The sequence below is a fragment of the Macaca thibetana genome, chromosome 14, assembly GCF_024542745.1.
Source record: "Macaca thibetana thibetana isolate TM-01 chromosome 14, ASM2454274v1, whole genome shotgun sequence".
Lineage (NCBI taxonomy): Eukaryota > Metazoa > Chordata > Mammalia > Primates > Cercopithecidae > Macaca > Macaca thibetana.
In genome coordinates this window covers 42,716,190-42,733,169 of record NC_065591.1, presented here as the reverse complement: position 1 = coordinate 42,733,169, position 16,980 = coordinate 42,716,190, and the positions used below count along the sequence as shown (strand labels likewise).

The window sequence follows — 16,980 nt, the reverse complement described above, 5'->3', positions numbered from 1 at the left end:
AAACTTTTAGTAGAGCCAGGTGAATTGAGGAATGCGATGGGTTCTATGACTGTCAGAATGAAGACTAGATCCTTTCCTGGGAGCATGAGGGATGAGGGTCACTGGCAAGCCAGTACTGTTGAGCTGCTTATTCCTCCTATTGTAAAGGTGTTTGCCTCTATCTTGTCTTTCAGTCCTCCACAAGCAACCCAGAGAAGTGTGTCTCTGTCTGCTAGAGCTTGGCCGGATTGCAGCCAGGTAGGTCAAACCACTGCAACTATGTCACGACATAGACGATTTCAGCATCCAAGCAACACAGAAGCTTGCTGGCTTTTCATTGCTAATGTTTAACCTGGATGTTGAGAATCTACTCATTCGGGAATGATAGTATGAACTTCTTTAGGGCAGCAGTTGACCAAACTAAAAGTGTGCCACCAATATTCTTAACCTCAAGATCTTGTTGTCAAAGCCACTATGTCTAAGCATTTGCTAATATCGTTTAATAAAATACATTTTCCCTCCAAAACTTTCCTGGGGGTGGGGGAGGACATCGTACATGCAGTTTTATATGACAGTTCTCCTTAGTGGAAGTCTATTCCCATATTCTGTCTATCTTCCTCCTCCTTAACCTCCTAGCTTCCTATTTACTTTTTAATAATTTTCAGCCTCCCTTTTTATTCCTTTTTTTACTTTCCCTCATTCAACATTTTGCTCTTTTCGTTTCCACTTCTGACTGGGATGATAGTTTTAAAATTATCTATGTTTTTATTAGAAAAAGATATAGAATGTTATCCTTATGTAGAAGCCTCTTTGAAACCTGTTTTTTCCTGTAGGAAGGCAAAAGAAGAATTAATTGCAGAAATCATAGCTAAATAAGCAGAGGAAGGAACTCTGTTAGCTAAACCTACTTGCTTTGGTTTCATGTTTTCCCATTTATTATATTGCATATACCATCAGACAGGGCTTCTGGCCAGTCCGTGAAGCCCAAAGAACAGGAAATGAAGATACAAATGTTTGAAGAAGTCTTGATGCAAATTAAAAATTTAAGATTAATTAGAAAATGGTTTCTTATCCACATCTCGGTATACTTTTAGGGTTGAGATTAGATGAACAAGTAAGATAAAGTGAGAACTAACACTGAATGAATATTCTCAAATAATTTATTAATAAAATCAAGAAAAAAATGGGTGAGCACACCAGCAATTTACAACATGGCTAGAAAACTTGCTGCCAATTAATAGACCTTTCTTTGATCCAATAGAAAATTAACCTGTAATCAGAATGTGTAACCTCAAGTTCTTTATATCATCATATCAATACAATCTTCGTGAATTGTGCATCGGGTATAAATTTTATTTTGCGACAATAAATTATATCATCATATCAATACAATCTTCGTGAATTGTGCATCGGGTATAAATTTTATTTTGCGACAATAATTGGGTGTGCAAAATATTGCTTTAATGTTTTTCAATTCAAATTGAATATTTTTGAGTCTTACCTCAACAGGGAGTAAATAAAACAATTTGAGACATGTGAAGATTTTTCTATTTACCTCACACTCTTCCCAGTTAATTGTGGGAAGGCCTCTGGGGGAGAACTCTCTAGTCTTGGTGCTCTCAGATATCCACTGCGCAGGCAGAGTTCAAACTTGTGGCCTCTGGCTGTTTCTTAGGACTTTGTTCTCTATCATTGCTGCCACATACTTGGGTTCTGTGAAGGAGCAGGATAAAGATACACCTCTTGCTTCTAGGACCCCGCCACACCTACTCCCCCACCAAACCTTGGGGCTTCTGGCCTGGAAGACAAATGGCCTTGAGTCAAGTGAAAACCAAGGCCTTAGCATCTATCGCTTAAGAAAGGGGAAGTTGGCCGGAAGCCAGGGCTCACGCCTGTAATCCCAGCACTTTGGGAGGCCGAGGCGGGAGGATCACGAGGTCAGAAAATCGAGACCATCTTGACTAACAGGATTAAACTGCCTCTACTAAAAATACAAAAAACTAGCCGGGCGAGGTGGTGGGCGCCGTAGTCCCAGCTACTCGGGAGGCTGAGGCAGGAGAATGGCGTGAGCCCGAGAGGCGGAGCTTGCAGTGAGCTGAGATCGCGCCACTGCACTCCAGCCTGGGCCACAGAGCGAGACTCCACCTCAAAAACAAACAAACAAAAAGAAATATAGATTGTCTAGAGTTCCTACTTAAAGAGAGAATAGAGAAAAAAAAACTTTTTTGTTACTTAAATATTCTAAATATTTCATCAGATAAGCATCTTGCTTCTGAAAGTTGTGATACAGAAGTAAACAGACGGGATTATTCTATCTCTAGAATTAGGTGGGATTTATAAATTTTCCTCCAATTTAAGTTTATAGCATTTGCTTTATTTCTGGATTTTATTTTATATATTGTTATTATGTATTATATTACATGAGCACTCTGATTAGGGAGCCCGCTGAATAAACATTTTAATCATAGGCAAGCCATCAAAGAGCAAGACAAGCTGCCCAATTATAAAATGCCTTTAAGGATCACCTTTCCTCCAGCTCTGAGTCTGGCATAAATTGTCCCTTGTTACAGGATGTACAACAAATTAAAATCTTGGTAAATGAAAGTGAATTATAATGGCCTTGTCATTTTCAAGGTGATACATTATATGAAGGGTTCCTCCCACCCAAATATTTTAAAATTGTGATTTGGGGTTGTTCCATTTCTGACCGTGCTTCATTACCATGCAACCTGATAAAAGCAGTGATTATTCACTTTACCAAAAAATAAATTATGGATTTTACAAAAGAAGATCCACAAGGATTAAGATACCCCTTACATTAAAATATTTAATTTGCAAATTTGGTCTTTTATCTTCTTTACTCATTTGGATGGTGTGAAGTATTGTGTACTTCCAGCAATAAAAATATCCTATGAGTTACTCATGGTGCTACTGTTGTTTCAGTGTGTGACGTGATGGTAAACAGTTGAATACCAGTAGGATAGATTGAACATTTAAGTAAGAATGTCTAGGTTTCTCTCTGGATACATTTAAAGTTTTTTTCATTTTGATGCAAATTCAAATGTGTTTTACAAACAACAACCCAATAAACCCAGATCTTACTGTTTTACCCCTGTGTTGAAGCATAATTAGTTGAAAGAAAAAAGGGAAATTTCTCTTAATCTAATTTTACTCCTAAATTTTGCCTTCCATACATTAAACTTACATCTAAATGCTTAAATTTGTGCTTCTCACAAACCCGTAAAGGATTATACAAAGTAATAACTTAAAGCAGTTTTAGGCAGAACTAGAACTGATTTTGGGAGCACTCTCAATAATCACAACAGTAATTTGCACACAGAGCAGATGAGTTTAAACCTTAATGAAGTCTCCAGTACAATATTGTGAGTTTTGTGTTTTTCATCATTGAAAGACGATGTATTCTTATATTTGATTCGAAACACTTTTCCAGATTACATAAACATAATTTTAAAACCATAAACATCACTTTGGAAATGATTCCCAGTGAGTTTCTGATTCTCTGCCATGTTTTCCTCTCTGGGGACACTTAGTGAAGCTCCTTTGCAAGCTGTGGGCTTCTCTGAGTTCTGAGATGGCTGAATGAGACCACTTATTTTTGTTCTCATGGGTAAAACTTCCTTTATTTTCAACTAAATAGAGCTATCATCACTGGAGAGTGAAATCCCTCTGCTAATATTTCGGAAAAATATCAGTTTCTGAATATAAAATATGTGTTTGACTTGTGAAAAGTAAAACTCTGTATAAAAGCAAGTTAATAAAACCTCAAAGATATTTTTAATGACAGTGCTTTGATATTCATTGCTGAAAACGAAGTTAGTATAAATTCAACATTTTTTGACTGTAGAATTAAAATGATCCTTATAATAGAAGTAAAAAACAACTTTTGATATTTTCTTTTGGGGTCATAATCAATAATCAGTGGTAGAGTGGAGTTTTTGTGATTTTTAATTTTTAGTATTTCCTTGATTTGGAGCAAAATTTATGACCATTTAAAAGAAATATACTTTCTGAACATTTTCTTTAATCTCTCATTTTAATCCATGGTATTATGAAAGGAAAAGTTACTTAAAAGAAAAAAAGTTCTTATACAAAGATGATTAACTGATCCATCCTATTTAAAGCACTTGAGCTAACTGCTGAGAACATCATATACTTTCACATGGTTGAAATTTCCTTCCAAATCTAAATCAATCTTTAAATTGCTTTAAAACAGAAGATAAATGAGGAAAAAATTATCTTGCAAGAATCTATAAACTGTCTGTTATATGCCTTTAAAAGGGCAGTTTCTTACACTAGGCTGTAAAATTTGTTCCTCTAACCCTAGTAAAATAGGATCCAGATGTCTTTTGTTTGAAAACTCTAGACTACTAAATAGTTTGAGTAAATTTTCTAGTTCAGGTCTCAGTTTGGGGACTTAGTTATTTTACCTAGAGCTCGAAAATTGTGTCAAGTGCCAGAAAAATGAGAAATCCATTCCTAAAACCTCATCATAAAGTCATTAACCATAAGACCTGTTCCCTATCACTTTTTTTCAAAAAAAGACAAGGGTATGTTGCCCTCTGAGTATTCACCCTACTTTCATATCACTGGGGTATAAAGGTATGAGGATATGATTTTAGTAGATTCGACCTTCTTGGTCTCTTTGGTGTGACCCTTAATTTGTTGGAGAACAACAGCTACTCCATTCTAAAACTCTGAAATCTTTGTAGTTGGAAGGGAGTGGAAAATACTATAAATGTGTAAAAACCTCATAGACAAAATAAAAATGTGGAGTGGTACAGAGTTCATGGAAACCAGAATGAAGCAGCCTTTTGGAGAACAGAAAAAAGATCTATTTGATGACTAAGTTGGCTTGCAGGTGCAAGCCCCCAACCCAAAGGGAATTTTGTGATTTACAATCTGTTGACATCTCCAGACAGACAGGAAGCCAATGAATTGTGTTTAAGTATGCATTTCAGGACTGGCTGACTGTACCTTAGGCAGTTTGAAGTATTCAAAAGCCAATATAAGCAGAGATTTGGGACTTAGTGTTGATTTTTTATGTTCAGTGGCATAACTAATTTTCAGCATTCCCAGATAAAGAAAAATCTCCAGAGAAAGGTTTTCCATGTGTGACTTTGTTACCAATTTTATTCAAACCTAGTCTACTTTGTTTATATTGGACATAGAGCCAAGTCTGTTGTTACTCTAACATATTTATTATTATTTCACTTTGTAAAAAAATTTAAAAATTATGCAATCTTTCCCTGAAAGGGGGCATGAATCCACCTACAATTACAAATGAAATCATATTTTTCCAATTCACCTAATTTAAGTTTCAAATATGATATTTTCACTTATGGATGACTTTTATTTGGCTGTGACTTCTCATGTCTTAAGTTACTCTAGCCTCACTACCAAGTTTATGTTATACTCTTAAGAACATTATACATAACCAAATTTTATAGCTTCCTGGAACTAAGATGGCAGAAAAGTTTACAGAGTTTAAAAGGAACTGCTTGCCGAATTTTATCCAGTGAGTTAGTAGCAAAGCTGAATTTATAACTTGATCTGCTAAACTCCAGAACTGAGATTTTTCTGATATTTCACAATTCTAGGGAAATTTATTTAAAAAATACGTACAGTAATTTTTTTGGTAAAGAATATAACAATATTACTTTGTATTTTAACACCTTAATTTTGAAGTCAACACGATGTCATTCAGTGGTATAATATATTCTAAAAACCAAGAATTTTAGCAACAGAACCTTAGGGCTGCAGTTTCCAGGTTGTGCAACACGTAATTTGTCAATTAACTTATCAACAATCTCAGATGTTGTGCCATGTGTCAGACACTATACTGGACACATAAAGTATACTATTTTAATTCCTTCTAATAACATTAAAACATAGAAATTAGAATTTCCATTTTATATTTAAATAAAACTGAGATTCAGAAATAATATATGTCAAGATATCCAACAATGTCAGGTGCATGGAAGATGTTCAGTAACAGTTGCTTTTCTAAGATTCTTCCTCTTGCCTCCCTCCCTCCACTGCTACAATAGATCTTGAGAACAGGCCATTTTCATTTCTACTTTTCTGATAGAAAAATAGACTCATCGAGGTTAAGTGATTTGTGAAATTTTAGAAGTAGGTTATAAAGGAAATAGGAGAATAAGAACAAACTAACCCCAAAGCTAGCAGAAGAAAAGAAATAACTAAAATCAGATCATAACTGAACAAAATTGAGACCCCAAAATCCATACAAGGAATCAATGAAACCCAAAGTTGCTTCTTTGAAAGGATACCAAGATTGATGCACCACTAGTTAGATTAACAAAGAAAAAGAGAAGATCCAAAGAAGATCAGTCAGGAATGACGAGGATGATACTACAATTGATCCCAAAGAAATACAAAAGATCCTCAGAGACTATTATGAACACCCTATATACACAAACTAGAAACTCTAGAGGAATGGATAAATTCCTGGAAACATACAACCTCACAAGATTGGATCAGGAACAAGTTGAAACCCTGAACAGACCAATATTGAATTCTGAAATTGAATCAGCAATAAAAAACCTACCAAAAAAAAAAAAAGGCCCTGGGCCAGATGAGTACGCAGCTAAATTCTACCAGACATACAAAGAAGAGCTGGTGTCTATTCTACTGAAACTATTCCAAAATTTAAGGAATAGGGACACCTCCCAACTTCATTCTGTAAAACCAGCATCACCCTGATTCCAAAATCTGGCAAAGACACAATGAAAAAAGAAAACTACAGGCCAATATTTCTGTTGACCACAGGTGCAAAAATTCTCAACAAAATAGTAGTAAACTGAATTTAACAGCACATTATTCCTGGAATACAAGATTGGTTCAACATATGCAAATCAATAAATGTAATTTACCACATAAACAGAATTAAAAACAAAAATCCTATGATCATCTGATAGATATGGAAAAAACTTTTGATAAAATCCAAAATCCCTTTATGATAAAAAAAAAAAAAACTCAATGAACTAGACATTAAAGGAACCTACCTCAAAAGAATAAGAACTATCTATGACAAAACCACAGCCAACATCATCCAACATCATATTGAAGCAAAAGCTAGTCAAAACTGGAAGCATTTCCGTTAAGAACGGGAATGAGACAAGGATGCCTACTCTCTTCACTCCTATTCAACGTGGTACTGGAAGTTCTAACCAGAGCAATCAGGCAAGATAAAGACATAAAATGCATCCAAATAGGAAAAGAAGAAGTCAAATTATCTCCCTACAAAAAAACAAACAAACAAACAAAAACACCTAGGAATACATCTAACTAAAGAAGTGAAAGATATCTACAAGAAGAACCACAAAACACTGCAGAAAAGAAATTATTATTTCTTTCCCACAAACAAGTGGGAAAACCAATATCATTAAAACAACCATACTGCCCAAAGCAATCTATAAATTCCACACCATTTCTATCAAACTGCAACTGTCATTTGTTATGGAAGTAGAAAAACGTATTCTAAAATTCATTTGGAACCAAAAAAAAGGAGCCGAAATAGCAAACACAATTTTAAGCAAAAAGAATAAAGCCAGAAACATCACATTACCTGACTTCAAGCTATACCCTAAGGCTACAGTAACCAAAATAGCATGGTAATGGTACAAAAACAGACAGAACAATGAAACAGAATATAGAAGCCAGAAACAAAGTTGCCTACCTGCAGCTATCCGATCTCTGACAATGTTGCCAAAAATAAGCAATGGAGAAAGGACTCTCTTATTCAATAAATGGTGCTGGGATAATGAGTATCCATAAGCAGAAGAATGAAACTGGATCCATACCAATCACTATATACAAAAATTATCTCAAGATACATTAAAGATTTAAATGTAAGACTTCAAACTATAAGAATTCTAGAAAAAATCCTGGGAAATACTAGGATTTCTAAATACTAGGAGTAAATCCACAAAAGCAATTGCAACAAAAACAAAAATTGACAAGTGAGAACTAATTAAACTAAGGAGCTTCTGCACAACAAAAGAAATTCAACAGAGTAACAAGCAACCTACAGAATGGGAGAAAATATTCACAAACTACACACCTGACAAAGATCTAAGGTCCAGAATCTATAAGAAACTTAAGCAATTCAATAAGCAAAAACAAATAACCTCATTAAAATTTGGGCAAAAGACATGAACAGACACTTAAAAAAACATACAACTGGCCCCAACACATACAAAAAAGTTCTCAATATCACTAATCATCAGAGAAATGTGAATCAAACCAATAATGAAGTCAGGCACAATGGCTCACACCTGTAATGCCAGCACTTCGGAAAGCCAAGGCAGACAGATCGCTGGACTCCAGTTTGAGATGAGCTCCACCTCTACAAAAAATTACAAAAACTCCACTTTTACAAAAAAAATACAGAAAAAAAAATATTAGCCAGGCATGGTGGCATGTGCCTGTAGTCCCAGCTACTCAGGGGGCTGAGGTTGGAGGATCACTTGAGCCCAGGAGGTCAAGGCTGCAGCGAGCCATGATCACACCACTGCATATCCGCCTGGGTGACAGAGCAAGATCACGTCTCAAAAACAAACAAACAAACAAACAAACAAAAAACCCACCAGTTAGTGGTGAAGCTGCTGAGACAAGGGAAGACTTATACACTGTTGGTATGATGTGAATTAGTTGAGCCACTGAGGAAAGCAGTTTGGAGATTTTCCAAAGAGCTTAGAACCGCTATTCAACTCACCAATCCCATTACTAGATATACACCCGAAGGAAAATAAATCATTCTACCAAAAAGACACATGCACTCATGTGTTCATAGCAGCACTGTTCACAATAGCAAAGACATGGAATCAATCTAATTGCCTATCAATGGTGGATTGGATAAAGAAAATGTAAGACATAGAATACTATGCAGTCATAGAAAAGAATGAAATCATGTTATTTGCAGTACCATAGAGGCAGCTGAAGGCCATTCTTAAGCAAATTAACACAGCAGAAACAGAAAACCCAATACTGCATGTTCTCACTTATACATGAGAGCTAAACACTGGGTACTCATGGACATAAAGATGGGAACAATCAACACTGGGAACTCTAGAGTGGAGAGCAAGGGAGGGAGGAAAGGCTAAACAAAAACTATTTATTTGGTACTATGATCACTACCTGGGTAATGGGATCATTTGCACTCCAGACCTCAGCATTATGCAGTATGCCCATGTAACAATTCTGCACATGTACCCCTGAATCTAAAATACAAGTTGAAGTTATTTAAAAAACAAAAAAATTAAAAAGTAGATTAATGGAGCAGTTAGTTCAAAATCGAACTCAGAGAAGAATGAGAAATAAATCTTAGTGTGAGTATTGTTGGTACTTGTCAAGAGCAAGGTAACCAGATGCTGTCTAGAATTCAGCATAATCAATGATTACTAGAAAACTAAAAAATAAAAAAATAAAAAAATGTGCTCTAGTTTTCGACAAAGTTAAAGTCTTCCAGATTAACTTTTTTTGGTGAAGCATTTTGGTACATTTAATACTTACATGTTTTATTAAAGCCTTGTGTGCAGTTAGGGATTCAAAATCATAAGACTGAATTCATATTAAGAACCTTATTTTCATATGAGAATAGAGGAATTTTTTTTACATTCAAATGGTAGCTATTAGGTAATCACCCTGTGCCCAGGTCTATGGGAGATGCTTGTGATTCTTGGAATGAGACAGACGGTGGTCTCGACCACTACAGAGTTTGCAGTCTAGCATGTTTCCGCCATTGTCCTGTCCCATAAACTGTTACCTATGTACGAAAGATTAGAAATATGTTCAGTGGTGCCTACAGCCTTTTAGCTAGTGATATCGATGTAAGTAAACACGAATCTGTGGACTAGAGGCTGTTCTCAAAGCAGTAATTGTTCAGTAGAATTGAGCTCACTAGACTGTTTTGTTTAAATTTTCCATCTCTCAAAGGGCTCCTAACACATAGCACCCCTCTTTACTATCTGAATTCTGAAAAAATAGAAAATAAAAGACTTACATATCACCTTTACAGCTAAAAAGATCCAAGCTGAGAGACATGCTTAGTGTCTTTAACAGAACTCCAGAATTAGGCCAATTAACTGCCTAGTCACAAGCAAAGTGGGGGTCCATGTGGAGGGCTCCTGGTGGACAGCTTCTTCTCCAGAAGAAGTAGGGTAAACTAAGTAAAGCATGTTCAGTTTATTCTTAAATTTACTGATTTTATAAATCCCTTTACATTGTAGCGGATGGTTAATGAAGCAGAAAAGCCAGGAATAAAACTACTTGAGCATCCACTGCAAAAACCAAACACCAAGAATAGGGAAATTGCTTTCCCCTAGGAGTATGTACTGAACATATGTGTAATGGTATCAGTTAAAATAATAAGCCATTAGAATAGGACAGCTATTTAAGGTTAAATCTAATGATGTTTTCATATACTGTTCAATAAGAGGTACTAAAACATATTGTCAATGTATTATCTACCTATAGATTATTTACTTTGTAGATTAAAAAAAGTAGATAATAGTTGATTTTTAAAAGTATCTATTTTTATAACTCTCCAAGTGATTTTTCCCTCTCCTTTTTAACACCCAGTCAACTGATTAAAGTCAGAGAATCTGCATTCAAGTCTTTATCCTGCTTCTCACTAGTTATATATTTTCTCTAGATCTCTATTGTTACCTGTAAAAGTGAAAGGGTGTAAATTAATGACCCCCAAAACCCTTCACAACTCTCAAATTCTAGAATTATTGTGGGCCTTCTAGGTACAGTTGATATCTACTTAGGAAACCAAATCTAATTTAATATTTAGGTAAAGAAATACATGATTACAGGAGATAGTAACTATGTCTCTCTCTTTGAACTTTTCTGGCATTTATAATTTGCAACACACATTTTTTGTACCTTGTTTCTCTAAATTATGTCTCTTTCCTCTCTGCTCAGTTGTTTCCCAACACAATATATGTGCTTTCATTATGCTGTTCCTAGGAGCATAACCTATGACATTGTATAACCCATAGTACATTGTTCTGGGCCCATAGGAAATATATTCAAAGTTAATTCTCTCCTGCTAAATCATTTGAAGATGTTTATTTCTGGGGATTGCTGTTTGCAGACTTGACTCTGACCCTCTGATTGTATTTCTATTTTTAACAAACTTAGGTTCAAAATAGTTTAATTACAGCACTAATATCAGTAAAGCTGGTAAATGTGAATGCTGGAGACCAAATTTTACATGGTTATTCATGTTGCTGTTTCATTAATATATTGCATTGAGTGCTTTTATTTATTTTTAGTATACTATATGTGTCCATATATGTGCACATATGAATACACAGCAGGTATACGTGTTTTTCCTCTGCTTAGAAGGATGCTAATTCAAGAGCTTACCATTTCAATGCCAGAAAAAAGTGAATGTTGCTTTTAAAAGTCAGCAATTTACTCCCATGGTGCTCGTCATCAAACGTAATATACTGTAATTTTATCATTATAAGTTATGCATGTGTAATGATCCAGTGTCTTTTTAAAGGTATGGTGTGGAGCCTCCTGGTTTGATAAAATTGGAAAAAGAGATTGAACAAGAAGAAACACTTTCTGCCCCTTCTCCTTCACCTTCTCCTTCATCAAAGTCTTCTGGAAAAAAGAGTACAGGAAACTTACTAGATGATGCAGTAAGTAAAATCAGTCAGACTTCTTACCAACGGTTAGTCTCTCCTGCACTACAAAACATATTCTGTGCAATGTCATGTCAGTCTAATCTTTACCAATATCAATTTTCTTGAAATTTCTTTTAAGCCCATATGAAAAACTTTGTAGTCCTACAATTCATTTTGAGATTCAAAACTGAACTAGTTGTTTAAAATAAAGTGTCACGTAATGCTGCAGAGCAATATCTAAAACTTTAGAATAAGTCAGCTCCCTGAAAATTGTATTTGAAAACATGAAAGTCTGTTTGTCACTAGATCACGATTCCCACTTTCACAGATAAGAAGTCTGAAAACAAGATCTTGAGGATTGTTAAAGAAGGGAAAGTAAGTATGTGATAGAGAAGATAAGTGCCTTTTATGGACTACCATTGTTTTTCAAGTGCTCTCATCTATGAAAGGCAGGTTCCATCTTGAGGAATGGAAACATAGAAGTTGAGTAACCTGCTGAGGGGAGGGGAGGAGCTTAGATTCCAACAGAGTTTTGTCTAACTCTTCAAGGTCCCTCTACTCAGCAGAGTACTTGAGTCACAATTTTTTGTAGTTAGAAAATGTTTTAACAATTCTCTCAGAATCACAGTAAATTGTTTTTAGGTATAGCAGCAAACACGGTGAATTAAAACTCTCAAGGTACCTTGGTTGTCTGTTAAGTAGTTACTGCTTATGAAAAGCGGTGTGGTTGAGTGTGTGTATGCATATGCCCTCCACACATATATTTTAAGTGCAAATGTAAAAAATATTAATAAAGGAGATAAATCATGAGTGACTGGGATGTTGTTTATGCAAAGTTTGTATTTTGGGAGTTGTAGTTGCTTATGAATTTTATAGAAAATCTCTATGCCAGAGGCATTAGACTGACGTATATCTCACATACATGGAGAGAGTCCTTAGAAACTAGCACCAACCACAATGCCAGCTGTAAAAACAGGCAGAACTGAAAAGGACTGGTTGTCCATAGCTGTGAGTTTCTTCCTCCAGGATATGAGCAGAAAAGAGTTGAGAAAATGATTCGACACTACAGGATGCAGAAAAAGAGATTTATCTGACTTTTGCTTTTCCCCATGTGACACTATAAACGCTATTGCAGACTTAGATGAGCCGAAATATAACGGTTTGTCTCATAGATTAAGAACCCTCATTTCTTTTAAGGGCAGCAAACATATTAGCTCTTAAAGGTATCTTAGCCAGTTTAATTTGGTTTCTTCTGGGTAACTGTTCAATCACTCTGGAACTAAAGAAGAACAGGTAAGACATTTTGATTTAATGCTACTGAAAAGGATTTTAAAATCACATAACTTTATCGAAGAATTGGTCATATACCTTACTTTTCATAGTATTTCACTTTTTATTTTGTAAGGAAATTGAGTAACGTTATGTTAATAGTAGATAATGGTCTATTGTTTATATATTGATGAGAACATTCTTTCTTCTCTGTCAATATACTTTTTTGACTAGACTTACTTTAGGGTAAGATGTACCTCTAGTCTTTCTGTTATAAATGTATTTTCCTGTGGCAAATATACTTGCTTATAGTCCATATCCTCTCAGCTATCACCTTCATTCATTTTTTCAAAAAATACCTTATAGTCAGAGTTCCAGACCACTGAAGAGTATCTGGTTAATGTTCGTCTTAACCTCCTATTGAATGAATTACTGTATCAAATGAATTTTTTTAGTCCTGAAATTATGAGATCGCTTCCTGGTATTTGACACTGTTGACCACTCCATTCTTGAAATGCATCTCCACAACATTTCCGCTACCAGAAGGATCAAACTGAATGCGCTTTGGATTTGGTTAAAATTATATAGGGTTCCCTATAACATCTAGGGTGAAACCCAAGATCGTTCACATGTTATATAGTCCATTGCCCTCCATGTTCTGGCCTACTGTGTGTTTTCTGGCTATTTTGTCTGCTGCTCTTGTCCCTGCATTTTGATGAAGCCATTGTTGCTTTCTCACCATATTTCTGCCTACTCACCTATTACACTACTTTTAAGCACCTTTCCATCTTTTAAAATTAAGGTTGTGCTACCTCCTATATAAAGATTTTTCTGGTATCTCTCATCCCAGGTATACTTGGCAAATTATTCCTTGGTGTTACAAGTATTTGTACATATTTAATGAAGCATTTACTGTATTAGGCACAAATATTCTTTCATCTCAAGGTGCAGACCTTGTACTCAAAGACAAGGACCATATTTTATCGATCTATATCCAGTACCATGTTTGTTGGATAAATTATCAATGTAGCTAATCAAAGTTTAACCTTCTCCCTTATTCTATTTATCCAAATTGGCCACATGCTCTGAAAATGCATGCACCTTTCATTTCTATTGTAACTTTGTAGAGGGAGGAGATGCTGCCACTTGAAGCTATTTCTGTGAACCTAGAAAAAGTAGCTAGGATGATTTTCTTTCTTCACTAGCTTGTCTCATATCTGACAATCCTTGGGATCGGGAGAAAAACAAGAGAGGGCAGGAAGGTGGTAGGAAATCTATGAAAAGGATTTCAGAATTAAACCAATACTCCAGTTCAGAAAAAGAGAGTGAGATAAAGACTTTCCATACAATTGTAAGCCAGTCAGTCAGTCCATGGTGGTTCTCCCCTACTCCCAAATTGTGTGCTCTCAATTGAGAACAATGGAAGGGATTTCACAGGAACTTTAAACCTTCTTTAAAGTTTACCAGAGTTTAGAACATAACCATCTGCTTAGTTAAAAGTTTTAATCGAATGTAGGAAATATACAATGTGGATATTTCTGTGCCTTTGTCAGCTAGAATACTATGTTTCACAAGTCTTTAAAATGGCATTTTTCAAGGAATGTTTGATCAAAGACACCATGGTTAAATTAGTTTGAGAAATACAACTTACTATAGTCCTCATCTAGAGTCTGGTGATATAGTTTGGCATATCAAAGACTCTAGTTTGGCATATCAAAGACTCTAGTGAGTTCCATAATAAGATCTTGTTTAACCTGGAATCTTCCAAACTTATTTGACCACAGAAGCCTCTTGTTCCTTCATTTTACACTGGAGAAAACTACATTGAACTATTTGCATTCTGTTTGATAGGGTTTTTTTGTTTGTTTGTTTGTTTGTTTGTTTTTTACTGAAGTGTTTTATTTCAGGAACAGTGGAACAGAGAGAAAAGTAATTTGAACTTCACTAACGTTTTAAATCAGAAATTAATATATCTAATATAAAAGGAAATTGTTCCTATAGTAACCGCTTCACTGCATGTGGGGCATATATAGCAGTTGGGAGTTCAAATTGATGTACCCCAACATGGGTTTTAGAATAGAAATATAAAATAGAGATTGCTTGCAGAGTTTCTGCATTTAGTTAATAATATTGGCTATTTTTACTCTGGGAAAGCTATTATCTACCACCTCAAAAAAGAAAAGGAGGAGGAAAAAGAGAAGAGGGGTAATAAAAGGGGGGAAAATAAACAAGAAATAAAAATAAAAGACAGAAAGCAAAATAAGCAGATCTGTGTTAAGTTATTATATTCCAGTGAACAGTTTCAGCAATAACTGCCAGTTTTGAAACCTTCAATGTTTCTTCACATTTCTTTGTTTGATACTTAGGGGAATAGTGGGAAAAAATAGGTGACCATTTATGTGGAAAATATATCACCTTCTTTAATCAAGATATCATGAAAGAAACACAGTGGTGTCCATTCAGATTAATTTATTCTCCAGATGTCCTGATAGAGTGATTCAGCTGTGATAAAACGGTGGAGTCAGGTTTAGTTCTCTTCTTTGCTGGGCTAGTTCTCACACAATGAGTTGAATACGGTTCTCAGAAATCATTCTTACTTTCTTCCTCTTCTCCATCAACTTCCTCAGTCTGGGGATGAGAGATAGCATAATTCTGAGTAATCAGGCTCCTCTTGAAATCCCATTTCAGCAGAAAACTGGCTGGGTTCCTAGCCAAAAAAGAACACCTGCCAGACTGACTTTTCCCTAGGTAATGTAAGAAGCATAGATGTCATCAGTCACTGTTTACTTAACAATATATTTCCACTGGCCACAGTCTGGCCTTGTTTCTTTCATTTCTGCTTCCACCTCTCATACAACTACAAAAACAGCCCTTGATTTTTAAAATCAACTCCATTTTCAAAGCTAGAAAGGCATTAGAGAAGGGCAGGCCACTTGAGAAAATGTTTCTTGTATTTTACTTCATTTGATACCAAGAGTTTCTGTCTTTTGTCTAAGAACACTGAAAAATGGAAATACTTTCCACACAGACTTATGATTGTCATTTTTTATTGGAGGAACCAGTTGAACATCAATTTACTCTTTGGTTAATTACCACATGGCAGCAAAATTGTGCCAAGCATGATCCTCCTAAAGTTTAGGCCTCAGGCCATGTGCTTTCTTGATGCTGTCAGTCTGATTTTCTTCTGGATGATCAACCCTTCCTCCCAATGCCCCTCCATTTCTTCATCCTTGCTTTCCTCATGGAAGCCCTTATTTGTGGTGAAAAGAAAAACTGTACCACTTCTAGCAATGGCATAAACATAATTTACATATATATACACATATTTATATTTAAACATATTTTAAAACACATATAGAAAGAGATACACATAGAAAAAACACTGAAAACAGGAACCATAGACAACATTCATTGGTCCTGTGACCCTACCCTCAGTCCCAGAATGTGGTTCTGCATTATTGGAAGGAAATGATATGATCATTATTCAACTTTTGTGCATCTTGTTTTATTATCATCGTCCCATTAGAAATAACCTTTCAAACAATTTCTTAGAACAGAAGTCTTTTAGTACTGGGGTGAATGTATCTATGGGCCGAGTATAAGAAGATAGAACAAACACAGAACACAAAGAAATTGCCCTGATCACTAACTTAATGTTAAGTAGTTTTCTCACTTTTTGATGAAAGCTATTTCTAAGATTCTGTGAATCCATGATTATTTTGTTCCTCTAATTTCCCCCTGTGGCCTGTATAGATTCATGTTCTTATTTATCTATTTTGTCAATGTATATTTAATGAATATTTATTTGCAGTTAAGACGTGCTTTATATCAATGATTTTAAAATATAGTGAAATACCATCTTAACTCTAAAGGAACTCAGTCTAGCGAGAAGACATTAAGGTTAACCACTAAATGAGATACAATATGCTATGATAAAAATAAGTACCAAAAGCTATAGGTTTATATGTCAGCAGAATTAGGGACAGCAAAAGGGACTGATGGCAATGTATATATTAAAGTTGGTTCTTTTGTTCTTTCCCCCCCCCCA

General features: G+C 35.3%; 1 protein-coding gene across 6 annotated transcripts in view; it reads left to right on the top strand.

The window, feature by feature from the left end:
* GAS2 (growth arrest specific 2) overlaps positions 1 to 16,980 on the top strand; it is a 144,536-nt gene that overhangs the window by 68,980 nt on the left and 58,576 nt on the right. For all 6 annotated transcript variants that reach the window (XR_007719077.1, XM_050755469.1, XM_050755464.1 and 3 more), the window contains 2 exons: positions 174 to 237; positions 11,537 to 11,678. Coding sequence is in view for 5 of the 6 variants with exons in the window: in XM_050755469.1 (XP_050611426.1) it covers positions 174 to 237; positions 11,537 to 11,678 (206 nt within the window). In the remaining variant the exon portion in view is untranslated. The remainder of the gene's footprint in view (positions 1 to 173; positions 238 to 11,536; positions 11,679 to 16,980) is intronic.